This window comes from Crotalus tigris, unplaced genomic scaffold (genome assembly GCF_016545835.1).
Source record: "Crotalus tigris isolate CLP2741 ecotype Arizona unplaced genomic scaffold, ASM1654583v1 scf7180000017937.1871474, whole genome shotgun sequence".
Classification (NCBI taxonomy): domain Eukaryota; kingdom Metazoa; phylum Chordata; class Lepidosauria; order Squamata; family Viperidae; genus Crotalus; species Crotalus tigris.
Window position 1 is genome coordinate 1,112,217 of NW_024096729.1, and position 23,070 is coordinate 1,135,286.

Genomic DNA, 23,070 nt, shown 5'->3' on the forward strand with positions numbered 1-23,070 from the left:
CTAGAGATAATTACTTTGAAGAAACAATTAAAAAAAATAATTATCATAAAAATTATGAACAAGCTTTTTTCCTGTCCTATTTTGATCATGCATGTTTTTCAAACTATTTAAACTTTGCACAGGGTGGATGGCTTAACTATTTGGTGACTCATTCCGGGTAGTTTATTTTGCAATGTCTTCTTTGCAATCCCTTTACATCTCTGCTTTTCCTCGGACTTCAACTGACTTGAGGTTGCTGGGGAAGGCATCAGAAATTTAACCTCATACACTTTTGGATGATTCAAGGAATGTTTCCTCTCAGCATCTGACGGATACTGGGGGGTTTGGAGCTGGAGAGCCCTATGAGTTGCCTCCAATTGCATTTCCTTGTGACGTTGTCACTTTTTGCTTTCCCCTGTAGGCATCTGGACTGGCTTTGCTTCCATAAGTCATCTGGAACTGCTTCGCTCTGCAAGCATTTCAGCACTGCTGTATCTAGTCAAGCTAGCTGTTTTGCTCTCTCCAACTAACAGCCAACCAAAGCCTTTGGTTGGGGTGGAATGTTTCCTGAGTAAAAAAAATTCCTTGATAGTAGAAAACCAGTATTTCAGGAAGATAAGAGCTAGTTCAGCTTCCTTGAGGTTCTGTATGAGGATAGTTTTAGAACAAACCTTCTCTCCAAGTGGCTTTTAAAAGTTGTTTTAAACCATTAAAACTAACTGAAAATTACAGCTTGATTTAAAAAAACCGGAAACAGGAATCCAGTATTTTTATGAGCTTCTAGAATATAGTGTGAATAGAGGAGTTTCAAGATATTATTGACAAAGGCTATCTTCAGGACGTGTCAGCCAGATAGCCCTGCATGTTGTGTTCCAAAAACCAGTTTAAAGTGCCTGGACAGGTTTGAATGAATATAAATAAGCATGAGCAACCTCGGCTCAATTTTCAAAGTCCTTTGCAAATAATTAATCCAATCCATGCCTCTGGGAAGGAAGGAGGAAGGAAGAAGAGATGAGATGGTGCTTGGGAGAAAATGAATGAAGGACTAATCTGAGACCTAAGTCTTATTCTAGAGATGACTTCCAAAACCTGTGGCTCTTGATGGAGTCAAAAATCCCTTGGGCTAATCAGACTTTCAAAGAGCGCGATCTTTCCTGAACTATTTGCAGGTATGGGATTCAATGTTCAACGTTTAAACTGAGAAGTTTAAACAGTTTTAATATAAGATTCAAATCCATTTTTTAAAAAAAAATCTTGCTGCCTGTAAAGGTTTAGCTCACTTATTCCTTCTTCACTGTGCTTGGAAGGGGTGGCCCAGATCCTGAGACCAAGATAAGATCCTTTTGAGAACAGGCATGTTGGTCATCTTGAACCTGCCCTCTGTGCTTCCTTGCCTACACGTGCAGCATGTGGAAGAGAAGGAGAATAGACATTCCCTCCCCATTCAAAAGTTGGTCCCGTTGCTTAGCAGTTGTAACAGGCGTGTAAAGTCAGAGGTGCTTTTCTTTGGTTAAGGAGCAGGCCAGCTGAGGCTGCGGGCTGGGCTCTTGAGCTATGCCGACATTTTAGCCTCTCCTGTAGTTTCCCACATCCTGATGACCTCCCCCCTTTCTCCCATGGGCTGGTCCAGATGTTTTCCCAGGCTGTGGTTTGCTTGAGAGATGAATGGGGAGGGAGGGAGCAAGGAAGAGGAAGGAGGAGGGATAGCACAAAACTTCCTCCAGAGCATCAATTTGCAAGATCTGCTTAGCATCCCCAAAATTTCCCACAGATGACGGATTGGAAAACATTGAGTTTGATGGGAAGGGGGAGGAATTGTATTTGGGGAAGAATTTCATGTTCTATCTGGAGTAGAGGCGAACCCATATCAAGCATCACTATGATGGGAAACGGAACAAAAGTTATTTGTATTTTTGATTGGAATTTGGGGAGCTGTAATGCAGCATACGTAGTAAGCTCCAAGTTGGGGAAGGGTAATCAACTACTTGCCAAAGTAAGCAAAAATATATTTTCCTCCTGCTTTTGAAAATCCAACTGCTGATTTTTTTATTTTCATTGCTAGTTTTCTGTTCTTCACAAATGGCCTGAAATAGACACAAACAGCTGTTTTTGTGTACCAGTATGTACTTCTTTCATGGTGTATCGTGGGTTTTGCTGTGGTGCAATTGAAGAAGCAGCCATCCTTTCCATAAGTGAGTGTTTCACCTGTAAGAATAATTCCTGGAATTAAGATTTGGAAACTAGCTCAGTAGTATTTAAATCCTAATTGTTGAAATATGATCCTATACTGGGAGTGAGTTGGATGGTTAGCCTCCCACCAGTTAAAATCCACAAAATGTTTCACTCAAAATATAGGATTTAAAACTCATGGTTGATGCCAGTATTTAACTTATATGCTTTTCCTTTAACTTCATCGACATCCTATTTAGACATTATTTAATAGAGATGAGTACAAACCAGCCTGAATAAGCCAGAATTGGGGCAGCCACAATTCTCAAGCCAGACACATTTGGAAGGCATCCAGGGGAAGAAAAGTTTTAGGGAGAAGAGAAAAAAAAAAGTGGAAAATTTCCTTCAGTTCTAAGACCAAGTGACAAAATTAGTGGATCAGAGGAATGCTGTGGACATAATTTACTTGGACTTCAGTAAGGCATTTGATAAAGTAGATCACAACCTACTACTTGACAAGATAGAAAAATGTGGGGTAGACAGAACCACCACCAGATGGATCCGTAGCTGGCTGACCGGCCGTACTCAGCGAGTGGTCCTCAATGGAACTGCATCTATATGGAGGGAAGTGTGTAGTGGGGTGCCCCAGTGCTCTGTTCTGGGCCCAGTACTCTTCAACATCTTCATCAACGATTTGGATGAAGGGATAGATGGGGAACTCATCAAATTTGCAGATGACACCAAGCTGGCAGGAATAGCCAACACTCCAGAAGACAGGCTTCAGATACAGAAGGATCTGGACAGACTTGAACACTGGGCACTAACTAACAAAATGAAATTCAATGGTGAAAAAAGCAAGGTTCTACATTTAGGCAAGAAAAACCAAATGCACAAGTACAGCATAGGTGGCACCATGCTCAATAGTAGTAACTGTGAGAGGGACCTCGGAGTCCTAGTAGACAATCACTTAAATATGAGCCAGCAGTGTGCTGCAGCTGCCAAAAAGGCCAACACAGTGCTAGGCTGCATTAACAGAGGGATAGAATCAAGATCACGTGAAGTATTAATACCACTCTTTAATGCCTTGGTAAGGCCACACTTGGAATACTGCATCCAGTTTTGGTCACCACGATGTAAAAAAGATGTTGAGACTCTAGAAAGAGTACAGAGAAGAGCAACAAAGATGATTAGGGGACTGGAGGCTAAAACATATAAGGAACGGTTGCTAGAATTGGGTATGTCTAGTTTAACGAAGAGAAGGCCAAGGGGGGACATGATATCAGTATTCCAATATCTCAGGGGCTGCCATAAAGAAGAGGGTGTCAAGCTATTTTCCAAAGCACCTGAAGGCAAGACAAGAAGCAACGGGTAGAAACTAATCAAGGAGAGAAGCAACCTAGAACTAAGGAGAAACTTCCTGACAGTGAGAACAATTAATCAGTGGAACAGCTTGCCTCCAGAAGCAGTAAATGCTCCAACACTGGAAGTTTTTAAGAAGAGACTGGACAGCCATTTGTCCGAAATGGTGTAGGGTTTCCTGCCCGAGCAGGGGGTTGGACTAGATGACCTCCAAGGTCCCTTCCAACTTTACTACTACTATTATTATTATTATTATTGGTTTAAAAGGTCCAGATTATTTGACAATCCTCCCTTGTGTGGAACCAAAGAATCCAGCTGATTCAACCATTCCTCTAAGGCGAGGGTCCCCAATCCTTGGCCTGTGGACCGGCACTGGGCCACAGCATGCCAGCAACCGGTCTGCACAAACAAGCAAAGTCCCAACCGCGGGATTCAGGCAGCACATAAAACCACACACTCTCCGGTCCGCAGAAAAGCCTTTCTCCACAGAACCGGTCCCTGGTGCCCAAAAGGTTGGGGGCCTTTGCTCTAAGGCTTCAGAAGAGAAGAAGGCTTCTCCACTGTCTGGAGGGGTTTTGGTTTTTCCCCCTTTTAATTAAAACATGGAAAAAACGAAACACTTGGTGCCACAGCACTGCCAGAATCCCTTTTTAATAGAGGCTGCTTGCTTAATTGTACCCTCGCTCCAACACAGTGTAATTTCGAAATGTGTTGATAGTTGGTTTAGGCAAGGGCTCGTGACCTGCCAATTTACACTCCAGCCACAATTCTGGATTTGCATCTCTGGATTCACGGTGGATTTGCACGGCACTCATCCTCTGGCTTCTAAATTGCCCAGCACTTCCAGAGATCGCTGCTGAATTTCTTCACCCAATTCCATTATTTGATTTGACCGTGCATTTCCCAGATATGAGAAATAAGCAACTGAGATTTTTAGAAAAGTCCCACACAATTCAATTATTACCAGTGTTTTATGGATGTACATAAGAAACCTTGTCCCATGTACAGTACTTGCAAATCTCTAAAATGTAATCAAAATTTGCTCGGTGCAAAAAGCTCACCTCTGCTTAAAGACTCCTTCCAGGGGAATCTAGTTCCTAGGGATCCCATGGGCACATTCATGTAATTTTATGGGCAGCAGTGCAGGTGGTCCTTGACTTACAAACTTTCATTTAATGACCAAAGTTACAGCAGCAATGAAAAAAGGGACACAACCATTTGTCACATTTACAACCATTGCAGCATCCCCATGGTTAATGTGATCAAAATTCGGACACTTGGAAACTGTTTTATGATGGTTGCAATATTTATGACATGTCCCAGGAGCATATGACCTTTTGCAAACTTCTGACAAGGAAAGTCAATGGGGAAGGCATATTCGCTTAACAACCGTGCTACTAACTTAACAAGTGCAGTGTTTCACTTAACAACTGTGGCAGGAAAGGTGGTAAAATGGGGCAAAACTCACTGAACGACCGTCCCACTTAGCAACAGAAATTTTGGGTCAATTTTGGTCATAACTCAAGGATCACCTGCATGGAAGTAGCTTGCCACAGCATTCTTCCAGTTTTTTTTAAAAAACATTCCACTACAGTATAGCGGCTATAGCCTATGGGCCAAGGATTCCCTTGTGGTCTCCAGTCCAATAATAATCAATCTGGATCTGTCTGAAAAAGAGGAATGCACAAGTGAGTGTTTGATCACCCACTGTGTATGTAAAGGTTTGAAGAAGCATACATGAAGGAGTGCAGCATGTGCTAAGTGACACATTTGTTAAGTGAATTTTGCCTCATTTTACAACTTTTCTGCCACATTTGTTTAATGAATCGCTGCAGTTGTTAAGTTAGTAGCATGGTTATTAAGTGAATCTGGCTTCCTTACTGACTTTGCTTGTTGGAAGGTCGCAAAAGAGGATCACATGACTCAGGGACATTGCAACCGTTTATAAATATGAGTCAGTTGCCAAGCATCTAAATTTTGATTATGTAACCATGGGAATGCCGCAACAGTCGTGTGAAAAACAGTCATAAGTCCCTTTTTTTCAGTGCCGCTGTAACTTAAAATGGTCACTGAATGAACTGTTGTAGGTTGAGGACTGCCTCTATGTGGGTCTGAGGGAAGATTATTTAGGAAGAGGACAGGTATGTGTGTGTGCAAAGGAACGTATCCAATTCCTATATGAAAACGGACTTTCAGTCCCGCAAACTGTATACAGCCCTTGGCCAAGAATATTTTTCAACCCTGATTGAAGTTGAACGGCCTGAGTGATTACGTTACTGTAGTCATAACAGTTAATTAAAAGCATACATGCAGGAATGCTCAGTGGAAGACTTAATCTGGTTATACTCAGCTCAGAGCAGCTGCAGCAAAAACTCTTTCAACCATATTTGTTATCAGGATGAGGTGTTCTGGAGAAGCGGGAAAACGCTGTGTAATGGCATTTTGTGTTTGTGGACCATATTTGAACATGATATTGAGCTGGGGAGAAGTCTGAAATTTGCAGGGTTTCTTTTTAAAATCTGTTTATTTGTTTGTATTTTGTCTTTATTGTTTTTACAAATAACTCAAGGTGGCAAATATCCAACCCACCTTCCTCCTATTTTCCTCACACCAACCACCCTATAAGTCAAGGGTGTCAAGCCCAATTGCAACACAACTCCCTTATCCTGTATTGGCGGCGCCAGGGCGGGCATGGCCTCTGTGGGCCAGATGCGACCTGTTGGCTGCGAGTTTGATATGCCTGCTATAAGTGAATTGGGCTGAGAGAAAGTGACTGTCCCAAAGTCACCCAGCTAGCTTTCATGGCTAAGGTGGGACTAGAACCCACAATCTCCTAGTTTCCAGCCTGGTGCCTTAACCATTAGGCCAGGGATAGGCAACCTTGGCTCTTTTATGACTCGTGGACTTCAACTCCCACAATTCCTGAGCCAGGAGGCTCAGGAATTCTGGGAGTTGAAGTCCACGAGTCATAAAGGAGCCAAGGTTGCCTACCCCTGCACTAGGCCAAACTGGCTCTCTCGGAGTACCAAGTGGGTGGAAGATTTCAAAATTTGATAAATAAATCTACCCAAAAGTGGAAAGGGGGCAAACAGTTTTGGAACAGTTTCACTCTTCATCAAAATGAACTTCTTTGTTTCAATGATATTGACAATCAAAATGTGGACGGTATTTCTCTCTCTTTCTGAATGAGGGCAATGCTTCCTGATTTCACTCTGAATTGACTATGGGATATCCTGATGCCTTCACATTTATTCTATAACTTTGCCTAGGTACTTAACCAGGAAGAAGACTATGGCAGAAAAATAGGCTCTCCAAATCAATGACAGAAACAACTGCTATAACTGCTATGGGAAAATATGGAGAGAAACCTATAATGAAAATTTGGGGGGGGGGGAGTGAAATTTCTAATACCAATTCTGAAAATTTTCACAAACAACATTAGAAGAGTTGTTGGACAATGAGATGGATGACATAAATTTAATGATAGTGACATAAATGTGCCGTTAATTAAGGTGACCAACTTTTTTACAACAAAAAGGAGGACACGAATAAATTTAAGAAAAAAATATCGTAAATAAAAGAAACATTGTATTTATTGCAACAATAATACAGAATACACTATAATATGATAAATGCATAATAAAAACCATTTGTAACAATAACATTTTATATTGTAATTATGCTTACATGCCTATTAATTATTTAAATGAGTACTTTTCCATTGAATGAATATTTTTTGTCAATGTATCATCTTCTAACAATATATTGGAAATATCTGAACAAGAAATATCCTTCATATTGAATTTTACGGCAAGTGCTGCAGCTAGAGTATCAATATTCAATCTCAATTTCTCACTTGTCCAAAAATCTACACGGCTGGACTGCGCGGGGGTGGGCGGCGGAGGCAGGTGTTGTGAGCCAGGCGCTCCAGGATGGCCATGTAGATGCGCAGGGTGAGATGGTGGCAGTGCAGGTCAGCACTGCGTAGACCACCAGCTGGCGCAGCCCATGGAAGGTCAACTGCCCGCCGCGCCCCCGCCCACAGCCGCCCCGCCAGCACTGCTGCCCTGCCATGGAGAGCCGGCCCTACAGCTCGCAAAGCACCAGCCGCGCCAGCTCCGGCCCTGCAGCCTCTCCCCAGCACCACCGCCCCCCCTGCCCATCCCCGTACAACCGGCCCCGCGGCTTGCAAAGCACCAGCCGCGCCGGCTCTGGCCCTGCAGCCGCCCCCCAGCTGCTGGGGCAGCACCACCATCCACCCTGCGCATCCCGGTAGAGCCGGCCCCACGGCTTGCAAAGCACCAGCCGCGCCGGCTCCGGCCCTGCAGCCGCCCCCCAGCACCACCACCCCCCAGCACCACCGCCCCCCCTGCCCATCCCCGTAGAGCCGGCCCCGTGGCTTGCAAAGCACCAGCTGCGCCAGCTCTGGTCCTGCAGCCACCCCCCCCCAGCCGCCCCCCAGCACCACCGCCTACCCTGTGTATCCCCGCGTAGAACTGAACAGGGAAGATCAAGTGAAACTTACCGCTCCAGTCTCCTCCAGCTATCTTTGGAACTAAGAAGTAGGAGATCGTGTAGTTGGGTAGCAGTGAGGGGTGCAAGTTCCTGCAACTTGCACGTGCAAAGTTTGCCGCCCGGGTGTTTTGGCGCGCTCAGCAGCAATTCCTATTGGCTTTCGAAAGCCAATCGGGGGAGTAGATGCAAAAGTTGAAAAAAAAATTTAAAAAAGGTCCCGGAACGCCTTCTGAGCGATCTATGAGGAAACAAAAGCCCTGCAGATTAATCGTCAAAAAGAGGACATTTAGGAGGACATTTTCGAGAGAGGACAGAACTCACAAAAGGAGGACTGTCCTCCCAAAAGGAGGACAGTATATGGAAAAGGAGGACATTTAGGAGGACACTTTTCAAGGGAGGACAGAACTCAAAAAAGGAGGACTGTCCTTCCAAAAGGAGGACGGTTGGTCACCTTACGTTAATGATAGTGATAGGTGTGCTCTGTGCTCTATTAGCCAGACTGCATCTTGAAAAGTGTGTCTAGTTTTGATCACCACAATACAAAAAAGACATTAAAAATGTGACACAAGTGATAAGAGGCTTGGAAGCTAAATCTATATAAGAATGTTTGAATGAACTATGTTTAAAGAAGAGAAGAATAAGGGGAGACATAATAACAGCCATCTGATATAGATAAGGGTATTAACAGAAAATAAGGTGTGGGTTTATTCTCCATTGTGTCCAAGAGTATAGGACAAGAACCAATGGATGGAAGCAGGAAATTCAAACTCAAGGAGGAATTTCCTTACCATGAAAATTTCTTACTTTGGAAGAAAGTCTGTTGAGGCAACAGAAATCAATGATCAGGTAGCAAATTTCATTCTGGTATAGAATGGATTGATCAAGACCTTCAGGTCAGCACTGAGGAAGACCTTGAGTGTTGGAGTAAGTCAAGATTAAGGTTAGAGGGAACAGAGACAGAGTAAGTTTCCTGCAATGTGGACAGCTAATTCATACTTATGTGATACACTATTGAGTAGAGAACGTTGCAATTTGGTAGTTGGGAAAAGTTGATAGGAAAGTTTCAAATGCTGGTAAAAAACATTCTGGATGATTGCTCCTCGCTTTTGGAAACAACCTGTACTTTTCATCAGTAGCTTCCCCAGGTAAAACTGCTATTGTAAAACTTCAATGCACCAATAGGTGGGGAAGGGGTTGTCTACTATTCGCAATGGTCCATTAAATGTGATTGTGTCAAATGTATGATGACATCACGGTGCAGTCATAATGAGAAATTTGGGCAATCGTGATGAGAAATTTAGATGAGAAGTCCATTGTTTCAAGAAAACCCAGTAAACTGAAGTTCTTTCCTTATGTAGATTCTTTCCTAATGTATACAACTGGAATACTTCCACAATCCTATTCATTCTGAACATGATTGATCTTTTATTCATTGACTTAAGATTGTTTGCAACCCACAAAAGGGAATCTTTTTAAAAATTTAAATGATGTGGTGAATTCTACAGCTAGTATACATTTACAGGATTCTAGTGATGGTAATATAAGGAAATAATAATTCTGGAATTGGATCTAAAAAAATATGTTGGAAAAGAAGGGGACGATCAGTCTGCAATTGTGGCAGATTAAACAGCCCAGACACATGTTTTTCTATTTAATCTATCCTTTAGATTTTAAATAAAATCTCCTCAGTTTTCTGTTTGGAAAAAAAGAATCTTATTTATGGAAATAAATCTGTAGCCATGTTTGCTGTTCTTATTAGAAAGCAAATGAATTACTTGGTAAATTCCTACATTTAATACATTGACCACAGATTTTTTTTAAAAAAAAAATTATGACATACCATTTCATATTAAGTGGCACTTTGTTAAATTTACCTTGCTAAAACGTTTGGGACTTTATGAAGAATAAGAAGCAACTATTGGGAAGAACATTTGTGATGGAAATGAGGCAGAAGAGTGGTGGGCATGGATATTGTTGCTTTTCTGCTCCAAACTGTCCTTTTCAGTGGCTCTTCATTTGCCCAAGGTCAGGCAAACTTTTGTTTTTTAAATATATTATATTGATTTTTTTACAATAACAATCTTTAGTACTTGGTAAACAACGTATTGTCTGGGTTCATATATTTAACAACAATCAATAATAGTTAATTTCTATAATTTCATAATCAACATACTAACTAAAAATACCTTTCCTTGATCCTCTCTTCTTCCAATAATATTATCCTTTTGCCAACATTGAGCAAATATAGTTCTTAGTATTTTCAATACATATAAAGTTGAATATAGAGATTTTTCTAATATGCATGCAAATAACAATAAGATCAATATGTAGCATCTTTACAATTGCGTGTGCAAAAAATCATCTTATGTAAATCGCTATAGGTCCTGTTTTCAGAATTCTTATTTAAGCTTAATTTTCCCTCAGTAATCAAAACATTTCTTGTCAATTATAATTTTCTCAAAATTGATTATATTTAAATATCCAAAACATTTCATACATTTAAATCATCCCAGTATTTTACATTTCACATATCATAAAGAAATACTATACTACTTGTAAATCATATCTCTCTTATTATAAAACCCATTCATGTCCAAAATTTAACTATTGTTTTAACCATATTCAAACAAGTGTTTAGTCATGTAGTACTCCATCTGGTAGATCAAATCATCTCTCTCGAGTCTAACTCTCGCCTTTTTCTTTTGCCAGGCAGCTTTCTGAATCAGTGTGTTCAGCTTGCCAGGAGGTTCTTCCTCTATTTTTATAAATGTTGTTAAAAATGGGAAAGACAAATTGAGTAAGGTGCTTTTGAAGGAGAGTTTTGCCCATTTATATTCATTAAGAAGCTTCCACTTTCCTTCTCCCTCAATTTCTCTTTTCATTTTTTGACTCCCAAACTCTAGTGGTTCTCCTGACAGCTCTATAGTCCATTTTATCGGATCTTTTTTTTATCCTCAGTTTTGTTTTGAAGTCTTGAAAAATAAAATGTCTTTTCCATTTCCAATATTATGGCAAAATCTTGCAGATTTTTCTTTGTACTAAACTGTGATTTTCTTTGTTTGTGGCCTCCATCTTTGGATCACTTTCCTCTGGTTTTTGTTCTGCTGTCTGATTTATTTGTTCATTCTTTGTCATCATTTTCTGAGGGTTTTTTAATTGTAAGCTTAGGTCAAGGATGTACTCATTTATATCATCACAATTATTTTTAATCTCATCATGATTTGAAATGATTGTCATTTGAATTAATTGCAACATAGCATGCATTTCCTCCTGAAAGATATTACTCCTGCAGATCTCTGATATTCCAGACTGGGGTTTTTAGAAAATAATATTGAATGTGGTTTCCTATCACTTTTGGTTATGTATTCAATCTCCATTTTCATCAAGCCAACCAGTCTTAAGTTCCAAACACTATAGTCTTATATAGTTCTTATCTTTATGAACAGTCCAAAATGTTCAATCACTTAAAAACAATCCAGTAATTTCCCCCCTAGAAAAGTGGCCAATAAGTCAAGGTTTTTCTTTCTCTGCAGACGATTCTTGAACTTAAATATCACAGCTCAGAAAGTGTTTATAATCCAAGAAGATCAGCAGATTTTATAACAATTGTATTTCTCATTCTGTAATAGATAGCCCAGTGTGTTTTCTTTCCTTTATTCTCAGCTGTTCTCTATTTAGCTGAAAGTAACTGAGGATTAAAGGAACAAGTTGAGCTTTATTTCTGGGCGACTTGCCAATTTATGAGGCAGGGCAGCTGTAGTTCTATGCTCTGATCCATCACTAGATGTCAGTAGCTATTTATTTTCCAACTTTTAAAATGAAAAAAATATTTTCTTGTAGTTTTCTCAATATTCTTTCAAATGAAAAATCTTAACAATTTCCATAGTTTTCAGTTTTATCCAGGTTATAGCTTTACATTAATCCATTTCAATGTATTTCTGTCCCCCATAAAAATTAATTTGCCGCTTCCATCTATGGAAGGATGGGGTTATAATCCCCTTCCTTCTCACTTTAAGAGGATTTTTTGCTTCTTGGGAATCTTTTTCAAGAAATCAATTTCAAAATAGAGAAGAGAAGATCTATGTTCTCACCAGTTCCAAACATGCTGTTCACAGTCGTTCTTAGTTGGTACTTTTGGACTTCAGACGCTGGTAGCTTGGGCTAGTCACTGGAGTGCAGCTAGCCTTTGTCCTGTCGGGTTGGAGGGCTTCCCCCAGATCAAACGGGTTGACCTCCGTCTTTCCGTGCTGGACGGGGGAGGGGCCCTCCTTCATTGTTGCCTCTCTGGGGCGATTTTAGACCCATTTAGGGTCTAAACCAGCCATAGGGTGCAGAGCTCTGCAATCCATTGGCCGTGTGTGGTACGACACAAAACCCCCAAGGTCAGGCAATCTTGATAGGCTAGTGTGGACTTGTGGAATTTGGGGAGCAAGTTGTCCACACTTTCACAGAATGGCTGTCATGATTGGCATGGGCAGCTAAAACATGCCCATCTTCCAGAAGAAAAACTAGGGAGGATAGTCCCCATTCCCCACCATTATTCCAACTTAGCTTTCCTCATTATCTGTACTAGGCATATTGCCAAATAAAGCCCTTGGCTGTGAGGATCCAATAGTTTTATCTCCTAAAAATGGAAAATAAGTGGAATTAAAACTGATGTTAGTGCTTTGCTTGGACTCAGGTCAGATCTCCCTTCTTTAAATTACAGGAATCTTTGCAGGAAAAACTAGATGGGGCTCACTACTGCTCTAACTCAAGCAACAGAGCCACCCTGAATCTGTTAAATTGATACTCAGGAGGAAGCAATGTAGCATTCTCCAGGGAATTGGTCTGTTATTTATTTATTTATTTATTTATTTATTTATTTATTTTTATCCATCTTTATTATTTTTATAAAAAGCTCAAAGTGGCAAACATTCCTCACCACAACAACCCTCTGAGGTGGGTTGGGCTGAGAGAGTGACTGGCTCAAAGTCATCCAACTGGTTTTCATGCCTAAGGCAGGACTAGAACTCACGGTCTCCTGGTTTTTAGTCTGATGCTTTAGCCACTAGATCAAATTGGCTGTATACATGTGGGGGGTACTATCTTACCTTCCATTATATGTTTCAATACGCTGTTTGGTTTCAGCAAGACCATGAATTCGTTGTATTCTGATTAGACATATGTCCAAACACGTATGTGCAGGGCTTTTTTTCTCATAGAACGCCCAGAACGGAATTCCAGCACCTTTTTTGGATGGAACCTTGTAGGGTAGGCAAGGCGGGTTGTATGATGTGTGTGAGTTCCGGCACCTTTTTTTTTTTTTTTTTAGAAAAAAAGCACTGCGTATGTGTATATGCATATTTGTACTAGCCTTTTTGTATGTAGGCAGGAGACGCTCAGTAGCTGAAGTACAATTGGATGGAAAATTGTTTGAGGGATGTTTGTCACAGCCAAGTTAACATGTTATCCACCAGTCACTGAACCAGCAAAATGCTACACTAACATACAATTTGCTGCCTCCCTTGGCAATCCCTCACCTGCTGTAAGTTCAATAAGAATAAAGACTGCTGTCATTATTCACTGTGTAGGCGGCATATTAAGGAAATGGGAGAGGTGGATTTCTCTGACTTTGCTTTCCTCCTGCTTCCTCAAATGTCACCAGCTGGTGGGAAAACATCCTCTGTCACTCTTCTCCAAATGAGATGGAGTTGGGGAGGAAGTGAGGTTTTTTTTTTCAGGTGGCTTCATTAGAACTTCAGCCACCGGTCAAAACTCATTCTAGTTTTGTGCAAGTGTTTTGGGTAGGTATGTTCAAAGGGAGTATCAGTTGGTATCAGCTGATAGATGAATTTTGAACATGAGGTTAGCACTGTTCCAATGTCTGCTAAACCCAACATTCAAAGAAGCCAACTAACACTTGCCAGCATGGGGAAACTGCTATCAGACTTCAGCCCTTGACTTTGCTGCCCTTTGCTGGTCAGCTGCTGGCCACATTGCTCTAGGTCAAGGGTAGGCAACCTTGGCTGTTTTATGACTCGTTGACTTCAACTCCCAGAATTCCTGAGCCAGCTATGCTGGCTCAGGGATTCTGGGAGTTGAAGTCCACGAGTCATAAAAGAGCCAAGGTTGCCTACCCCTGCTCTAGGTCATAGAGTCAGAGCTAGACTCAAAGTTATGGAGGGGAGAAGGAGAGAACTGGATTCTCCACTGTCCAAATCAGAATGTCCCTAGAAACCTTACTAGCCAACAGCTGCTTGGTTCCTCCCCCTCCTTAGGGGTAATCAGACTACACTACTCACAGAAAAGTTGATCCATTGTACCCTTGCAAAAACTGCATCAACAGCAGCAAAGTTACGGTCAACTTAAGGCTACCTTATGGGGATTCAATGAAGGCAACATCATGACCCAGCCAAAAAAAAAAAAAAAGTAAGGAAAAGTTCTGAGAAGCTTCCTAAAAGATGATGCTTCCATTCAGAGCATTACAAGTTGCCCCCAAAAAACCAACTGCACATTGTGCAGCTAGTCCGTCTTGTTCCCCCTGACCAGTTTTGCTGCAGAAAGACAAAAATTAACAAGAAATGTTGCTGGAGAAATAAGAAGGTTCAAAGTGGAAGATGGCTACGGAATCATAGGCCAGATGCTGGCTTTCTGATATCTTTTTCTGGAAGTATCTGGAGTTAATACATTTTAAGTTAGGGACAACGTATGGTTGGGGGGGACCCTAACTGGGTTTATGATCTCACCCGGATCACAGGATCAGCCTGGGTCTCTACCCTTTACCCTCCTTCACCCACAGGAGGCAAAGGGTGTGTGTGGGGGGTCATAATAGCCCTTTGCTCTCTTACGGGTCACAAGGAGCACTCTGGCAGTTCCACCAGGCGAGAGGGAAACGCAGCAGCCTGAATAGCCTCACTGTTGATTCCCTCTTGGGTGGGGTGCTCTTCTGTGTTTGTTTTTCTCTATAGTACCCCCTGTGCCAGATTTGGCTGTGCTGTCTTGCAGCCCGATGAATTGCTGCCTGTATATGTGCTGTTGTTGGACGGGCCCAACCCCAGCCAAAGGAAACACGCAGATGGGAAGGAGGCAGCTTCTGCTTCTCGGAGAGGGGCACCGGGGGCGGGACAAGAGACTTCTCCCCTGCCCATCTGCCCCCCCATCCTACTCTGGGGAAAGGGAGGAGATCTTCAGATGTCATTGCAAAGGTCTCCGTTTTGGGGGGATGTGAACGATGTTGGTGACTTCAAAGCTGAACCGCCGTGTGCCCTGGCACTCATCTCTTTTTTTCTTTTCCAGGTGCCATCTTCCTGCCAGCCCCTCCCTCCAAGTGAACTGGTAAGTGCCTGCTCTTTCGCCACCCACTTGACCCACATAAATGCTTTCCAGAGGAGAAAGGAGGGGGTAGCCTCTTTTGGTGAGGTTGACAAAGGGCCTTGTGGTGATTTGAAGACTTTGGGTGATAATAAAACTGCTGGTGATTAAAGATGGGCCAAGATGCTTTTATTGTTTTCTGACAGGTGAGCTGTGGATCTGTGCATGTAAAGCAATTAAACATGTTGGCAAGAGTGGCTCTGCATAGCTGCCTCTTTAAAAGGGGGGGGTTACCTTGAGGTTTTTCTCTTCTGAATTATGATCTTGCATAATTGCCCATTTCGGGCAAAGTTTTGGATGCATGTAAGAATTGATTTATTTTTCCCGTACCCTGCTCTTTCATTCCTCTCCAATATTTTAGAATACAGAACGCTGGCTCAGGTTTTTTTTTTTAAATTCAAAATTCGTGTTGCTGATTTATTTAAGTGTTCTTTAAAATACTTCCAGTGTTTGATTCTTATCACTTTTATTACTCATTTTTAAAGAGCTGGGAAATCTTTAATCAGGAATGAGATGGAACTGTTTCTGTTGTTTCACAAGCCGCTTTTCCCAATGTTTCCATGTACAGTAATGTGTTCCCAGGTTTTGCCCACCCCACAGAAAGATGCTGCCTGCTCCCTGATGCAAGATTATTTTAGGGCAGGGGGCTGTTCACAGAACAAAGCAGCCTGTGTTCTGTAGATGCACCACCATTCATTCAAAGTGTATCTGTGAGTGAAATTCTCTTTTTCCGCTGTAACCTGGACATGTGTCAATTCAGCATACTTTATAAATACAGTAGCTACTCTTTTCTGTTCGGTGAATGCTTGCTTTTTTCTCTCTTTTGCTTTTTCTCTTTTGGTGAAGTAATATATGTATTTTTTTTCTCCAAGATGACATGTCTTGAACTGATGGTTTTCATTTAGATCAGGCTTGTCCAACCTTTTGGCTTGGCCTGGGCTCCACTGAGTGAAGAGGAATAGTTTTGGGCAGCGTATAAAATAGATATACAGTAGTGGCCAAAATAGTGGAAACCTTTTGGGAAAAGTGTATTTTTGAGGCTTGATGGCTAATAACACCACTTTTTTTTGGAGTAGTACCATAAAATTATACATCAATGGAAAGATAATTTAATCAAGAATGTAATGCAACATAGTTTGTTCAATTATCTGTACTGTATTCTATGAAATGATATAGCCAAATAACCAGAAAAAGGAAGCACAACTTGCTTAGGTTGATTTCAGGTAGCTTTCCTTCATCTGATGGTAGCCAATGAGCATGAGTGTTTAGAGAGCCAATCAGGTGTCATCTTGTTTTGGCAACGAACCAATCAAATCACAGTAGGATTCAGTTATTGATGTCATGTATTGAAGCTGAGAGGAGGACATTTATCTCTGTGTTATGTGATCGCTGTTAAGTTGGTTGGGTTTTTTTGTGTTCTTGCATTTAGTGAGCTTGTATAACATAATAAAATTAAAGTAATGGTGCAAAGAGTTGACTGGTTGCCCAGAAAGCGATGTAAAATAGTATTATTAAGTGAACAAGGCTACAGTTATAAAGAAATTAGAAGAAAAATTGGTGGAAACTTAACCAAAGGTTTCAAAAGGTTTCAACAATTTTGGCCACTATTGTATATTATATATTTTAACTATTGCTAAAACAAAACCACAGCATAATGTTAAAAGTTTATGATTGATCTTGTGAGCCACATTACTAGTTGTCCAGGACTGGAAATTGGACGTGCCTGATTTAGATGATCAGCTTAGTCATAATGGATAGCATATTGGTTGAACTAATCAAATATTTCCTATTTTGGCTTTTCTGGAGTAAAGATGGTTCGATTTACTCTCCCCCCTGCTCCATTTCCCACGTCTCTGGTTTAAGAAAATCGATCCACTTTGCCCTGGCCAGTAGTTGGAAAGTAAAATCCCAAAATTCTGTTGTTAAGTGAGACATTTGTTAAGTGAGTTTTGCCCTGTTTTACGACTTTTCTTGCCACAGTTGTTAAGTGACTCACTGCTGTTGATAAGTCAGTAACTCAGTTGTTAAGTGAAATCTGGCTTCCCCATTTGCCCCATTGCTCGTCAGAAGGTTGCAAAAGGGGATCACATGACCTTGGGACACAGCAACGGTCATAAATATGAACCGGTTGACAAGCATCTGAATTTTGATCACCTGATCGTGAGGATGCTGCAAAGGTCATAACTGCAAAAAACGGTCATAAGTCACAGTGCCGTTGTAACTTTGAAGAGTCAGTAAACGAACTGTTGTAAAGTGGAGGACCACCTGTATTTCCTCCCTGTCTCAGAACCAGGTTTCAGACGAATTATAGCAAGTGGATACTTGAGAATGGGAAAAAAAATATTTTTACACTTTAATTGTTGCCACAAGAGCAAAGAAGAGTGATAGGAATATGAAGATCCGTTTAATCGACAACCAAACTGTAAGTTTTATCTCATACCAAAGGGAGCAGCACAACATTTTTGAATCAGCTGATTCTTTGCCTTTAGTTTATTTCACTCCCTTCTTGCAATTAGGCCTTCATGTGACCATGTGCTGTTTTCAAACATAAAGGAAGGAACGTGTGCACCAGATCTCTTGCTTGCATTCTGCGGAACAAAAAAATTGGATCTAAACTTGGATCACTGTGTGCCTGTTCCATCTGTGGAATAGCAATAGCGCTGAGACTTACATACCACTTCACAGTACTTTGCCGCCCTCTCTAAGCAGTTTACAGAGTCAGCATATTGCTCCCAACAATCTGGGTCCTCATTTGACCGACCTCGGAAGGATGGAAAGCTGAATTAACCTTGAGCCGGTGAGAATCGAACTGTTGAACTGCTGGCAGCAGACGTAGCCTGCAGTACTGCATTCTAACCACTGCGCCACCAGGGCAAACCATTGGAGTGGGTTTTCTGCTGCTGAATGGCCGCCCTATTCATGGGTGACCTCATCTTCACAAAGGTGTGGGGATTACGGGTGAGAGTTCAGCAGAAGTGAAGTCACACTCACATCGCTGAAGGGAAGGCTGAAAGATTCAAGGGAGACTGGAAAATGCTTTGAAGGGGACCAAGGAAGAAGGCCAAGATCGCCATGCAGCCTGTTTAACCTGGTGCTGTTGCTCTCAGCTCTGCTTTCTTGGTTTTTGTTCTTGTGTGAGCAGGGAGTGGCCTGAATTTCACTGCAAATCCTCTTCTCCTCATACATTAGTGGAGAACTGAACACATTGCAGCCTACAGGAACCATTTGCGTGTCAGTTTGAGATGCAGACAACACGGACTCATCCTCAATAGCCTGCACCTGTCTTCAACAGTGAAGGGACACAGAAAACACCCTGCAGTCAAGAAGGGTCCACACCCATTTGCACCACCCAGGTGACCCTGAGGACACAGGTAAACCTCCAAGTGGCCTCAATGACTCTCTAAAAGAAGGCAAACGACCAGCTGTCTGCCAGGAATATAAAACCACCCATTCCCCACCATCCAGTCAGAGCTGAAGAAGCTTCTTGGATGAGAAGCGAAAGGTCTTCAAAGAAAAACAAGAAAGTCCAGTTGTCTCCTGAAAAAAGCACCTTTGGGACAACTATGACCTGGATGACTGAAGAATTGCAGCCTCCAGAGCAAAATTGTCTCTACTTCTGTGTTAAAAGAAAGAGGGATATCAAAGAAAAACCTGGAAAATTTTGCTCAGATATGTGGGTTACTCTTTGACATCTGGGTAGCAGTGACTTGTGTCCTGGGGGGATTCTGAGTGGAGGGAGAAATGTACGTTCACAGAAGGTTGTTTGGGTGGCATCTCTTAGCAGGAAAACATCACTCGTAATTGCCACTGCATGATTTTTCTTCAACTCTGTGGTTAGCAGCCCTCACAATTCAATGAGCAGCAACATTCCTACCAAGAACTTTTTTGAAACTGTATGTACACTATTGCATGCAATTTTATTGTTAATGCTCATTGTTGTTGGTTTTTTTTAACTTAAACACATGTCATCTTCTTCCATATGTTTAGAGGCGGAATACAGCCCCAGTCCGGCGCATTGAACATTTGGTAAGGCTCTCTTTGATACTTATTCCTCTGAACCTCTGAGACCGTAGTCTGGCATTTCAGCGATTTTGTTGACACTAATCCCTAGGAACGTGGGAAGATTTTTCTTCTTTGTTTTTGTAGTTAATGCTTTTGTACTTAAAGTCCTCGCTTATTTTGTGACTTAGTCATTAAAATCATGTGAAACTCAAGACACATTATTAAAAGGCATTTCTATTCCTTGGGTCAACTTAGGGTGGCCAACTTTGTCTCCTTGCCTTTCTTGTGGGGGACACTTAATTCCAGTAGTCCAGATATTATTGTTCTAGTACAGAGGTCAGAGCCAGTTTGGTATAGGGTTAAAGGCACTAGGTTAGAAAGCAGGGAACCGTGAGTTCTAGTCCCACCTAAGGCACAAAACCAGCTGGGTGACCTTGAGCCAGTCACACTCTCTCAGCCTGAAGAAGCAGGCAAGGGCAAACCATATGAGCCGAGGTGGCGCAGCAGTTAGAGTGCAGTACTGCAGGCCACTTTAGCTGACTTGTGTTTAGCAGGTCAGTGGTTGAAATCTCACCGGCTCAAGGTTGACTCAGCCTTCCATCCTTCCGGGGTAGGTAAAACGAGGACCCAGATTGTTGGGGGCAATGTAAATGTATATATACATTGCTTACTGGTGTACACCGCTTAGAGAGTGCTTGCACTTAAAGCGGTATATAAGTCTCATAAATAAATAAATAAATTTTCAAAAAATCCTTGCCAAGAAAACTGCAAGGACTCTTCCAGGGAGCTACCAGGAATCAGTACTGACTTATAGGCATGCCCACAGACACAAAACTACAGGGATGCACTACTTAGGCACTGCCTCAGATACAAGGGAAAGATCGATGAAGTGACAAAATTTTTGATCCCTCAAAATTAACTAGAAAAGCCAACACTAGTTGGAAATGTAAAATATTCAACATGGGTCCAAAAATTGGTGTTTTACAAATATTTTCCTACTTAATTTTGAAATGAAATTTAAATGAAATGCTCTTTCATTACACAGCAGTATTTTTATTCATTATGCTGTTGTCTTGCTTCTTATACAATATTTTTCTACACTTATTTGCTAGATGCTGACTTCTTTCCTTTTTTAAAAAAAAAATTTCAGGGCTCCACCAAATCCCTCAACACTGCAAAGCAACGGAACACATTGCCCAGGTACAGTCTGATACTAAATAATTATACTGGTCTTGAAATGCAGGGATGGTGAGGGAGGAACAGCTTTTAGTCTTTGGGAGTTTTTTTAATGGCGAGCTATCTTTGTAACCAGAGGTCATCTTGTAACTTTTGCAAAGAAGAAATCTTAGAGAACACATTGTCTAAATCAGTGGTTCTCAATCTGTGGGTCGGGACCCCATTTGGGGTCGAACGACCATTTCACGGGGGTCACCAAACAACGCAGTCTGCCATTTTTTTCCCCTTTTCCTTAGCTGTGCTATTCCCTTTTATTCTATTGGCTTTTGAAAGCCAATAGAATAGACTCTCTTGAATAGAGTCTAAGTCTATTGGCTTTCAAAAGCCAATAGGAATTGTCCAGGCTGTCTCTGCCCTGCTGAGCCCGCCAAAAGTCCCATTCCCCAAACGGTGCTGCACCAGTTGAGTAGTCCTCGACTTACGACCGGTTGGGGGTTGCGGCAGTAAAAAGGTTGAGAACCACTGGTCTAAATGCTGTTCTTTAAAATGCCCATTCCTAATCAAACTTGTCTGAGCTTAGAAGCTAAACAGAATTGGTCCTGGTTTACTACCTGGATGAGACACCACCAGGAAATCTATATTTGTCAGCCAAACTGGGAAATACATATACATATAAATAAATTTAAAAGAAAAATCCTGGAAGAGGCAGTGAAAAACTGCTTCTGTATCTTTGCTGTGAAAATTATCATGGAGTCATCTGAAATCAAGTTCTAAGAGAATCTGTTATCTTTTATTTTTAAAGTGCAGAAAACATGCATAAAAACATGCATAAGAACTAATTCTGATTGGTCATGTTTGATAGGAGCAAAAGGAAAGAGGAATTATTGTGTTCACAGAATGAAGGGACTTGCTGTCATCTCATATCCTTTTCATCCCTTTCCAAATCTGCCCAAAACTAGACCCGAATAAAATGTCACTGTGATTTTAAATAGGCAGTTTTGGAATTATGACTGCAGAAACATTGATTGCTGAGGTTACCATTTTTTATAATAAATGGCACTCTTATCCACCACAGAACGCCTGAACTGAGGAACATTTTGATACTTACTAATAATCACAGTTTTTCATCACCCGCATGACATTTTATTTATAAATCCTTTATGACCTTGGGTCAGTTACTCTCTCTTAGCCATAGGAAGCAGGCATTAGCAAACCACCTGTGAGAAACCTTGCTAAGAAAAATGCAAGGAGCAGTCCAGGCTGTCACCAGCAGTTAAAAAAAACCCTGACTTTAAAGTAGCAAAAAAGAAAAAAAATATACATAAGGAATAAAATACTGCTTGCAAAGGAAACCCCACAGAACAGTCGTTCTCAACCTGTGGTATGCAGATCCTGGGGGAGGGTGCAATGTTATCACAAGGTGTCTGTGAAGGCTTGAGAAAATGTTATGATTTAAATCTTGAGTTAAGTCTGGGGGGGGGGGCATGGCCATGGTTCGTGGCCACAAAAGATATTTAAAGAGGGTCCATGTGGAAGAAAAGTTTGAGAATCACTGCCACAGGGTTCCACAGAAACTTACTGAACTGTTCCCCCTCTTGCAAATAAAATAAGGGGGTATAAAGGAAGGTATACTATACACTATTGTCCTGTCCCATTTCATGCCTTAGAATAGTTGGCATGTAGAATTGCTCTTAAGGAACCCTTTTTAAATTATTACAAGTTCTAGACATGATTTTCTTTCCCCATCTGGTTGAGAAGGAGCTGGTTAACTAAGAGACAAATACTAAGCCACAGTATTTTGATTTCCAGATTGAAAGTAATACTGTTGGAAAGGAGAGGAATCTCTTTATTGTGAAAATGCATGTTTCTTTTTCCTTTGTCTCGTGAGGTCCCTAATGTTTTCCCTCTCTGCTGTTGTTTTTTTTTTTTTTCCTCCTCTTGTTTTGATACACTGACATGAGTATCTCCAGTCATTTTGGAACTAGGAAGGAAATGGATTGGCACTGCATTGCATCTTAAATTTGGCTATGGGGAGGGGGGAAAAGGACAAGAAAGTGGCAATACTTCTTGAATCAGTTGTCAGTGATGCCAGCCACCGGAGGATACAATGGAGAATGCCATGAAGTTGTATAAGTTAATAATGAGGGAGAAAAGTGAAGGAATTTGGGTACCATTTGCTTCATTCTAAAAAGATAAATACAGCTGTCTCCTTTTTTTAAAAAATGCACTTAATTAAATTTCTACAAAAACAATAAAAACACCAAAAAACAAAAAACAAAGAAGGAATTACGAAATTAAAATAGAGGACAGGGAATTGCAAAAGAATAGAAGAAAATGAAAAGAAATAGAAAAAGGGTAAGTAACTTCCAACTTTCTTCGATATAATTGTAAATGTAATATACATAACTTTTTGATCTCAAATTCAACAATACACAGTATTTCCACAACCATAAACATTTCTAACTGTCAAATATCAAAATTAACGGAGCATTTCCTGAGGTTTCTAGCAAAAAGTCT

General features: G+C 41.2%; 1 protein-coding gene across 6 annotated transcripts in view; it reads left to right on the forward strand.

Annotated features, from left to right (window-relative positions):
* TNS2 (tensin 2) overlaps nt 1–23,070 on the forward strand; it is a 140,348-nt gene that overhangs the window by 70,374 nt on the left and 46,904 nt on the right. For all 6 annotated transcript variants that reach the window (XM_039344754.1, XM_039344751.1, XM_039344755.1 and 3 more), the window contains 3 exons: nt 15,301–15,339; nt 19,363–19,401; nt 20,528–20,577. In XM_039344754.1, the coding sequence (XP_039200688.1) occupies nt 15,301–15,339; nt 19,363–19,401; nt 20,528–20,577 (128 nt within the window). The remainder of the gene's footprint in view (nt 1–15,300; nt 15,340–19,362; nt 19,402–20,527; nt 20,578–23,070) is intronic.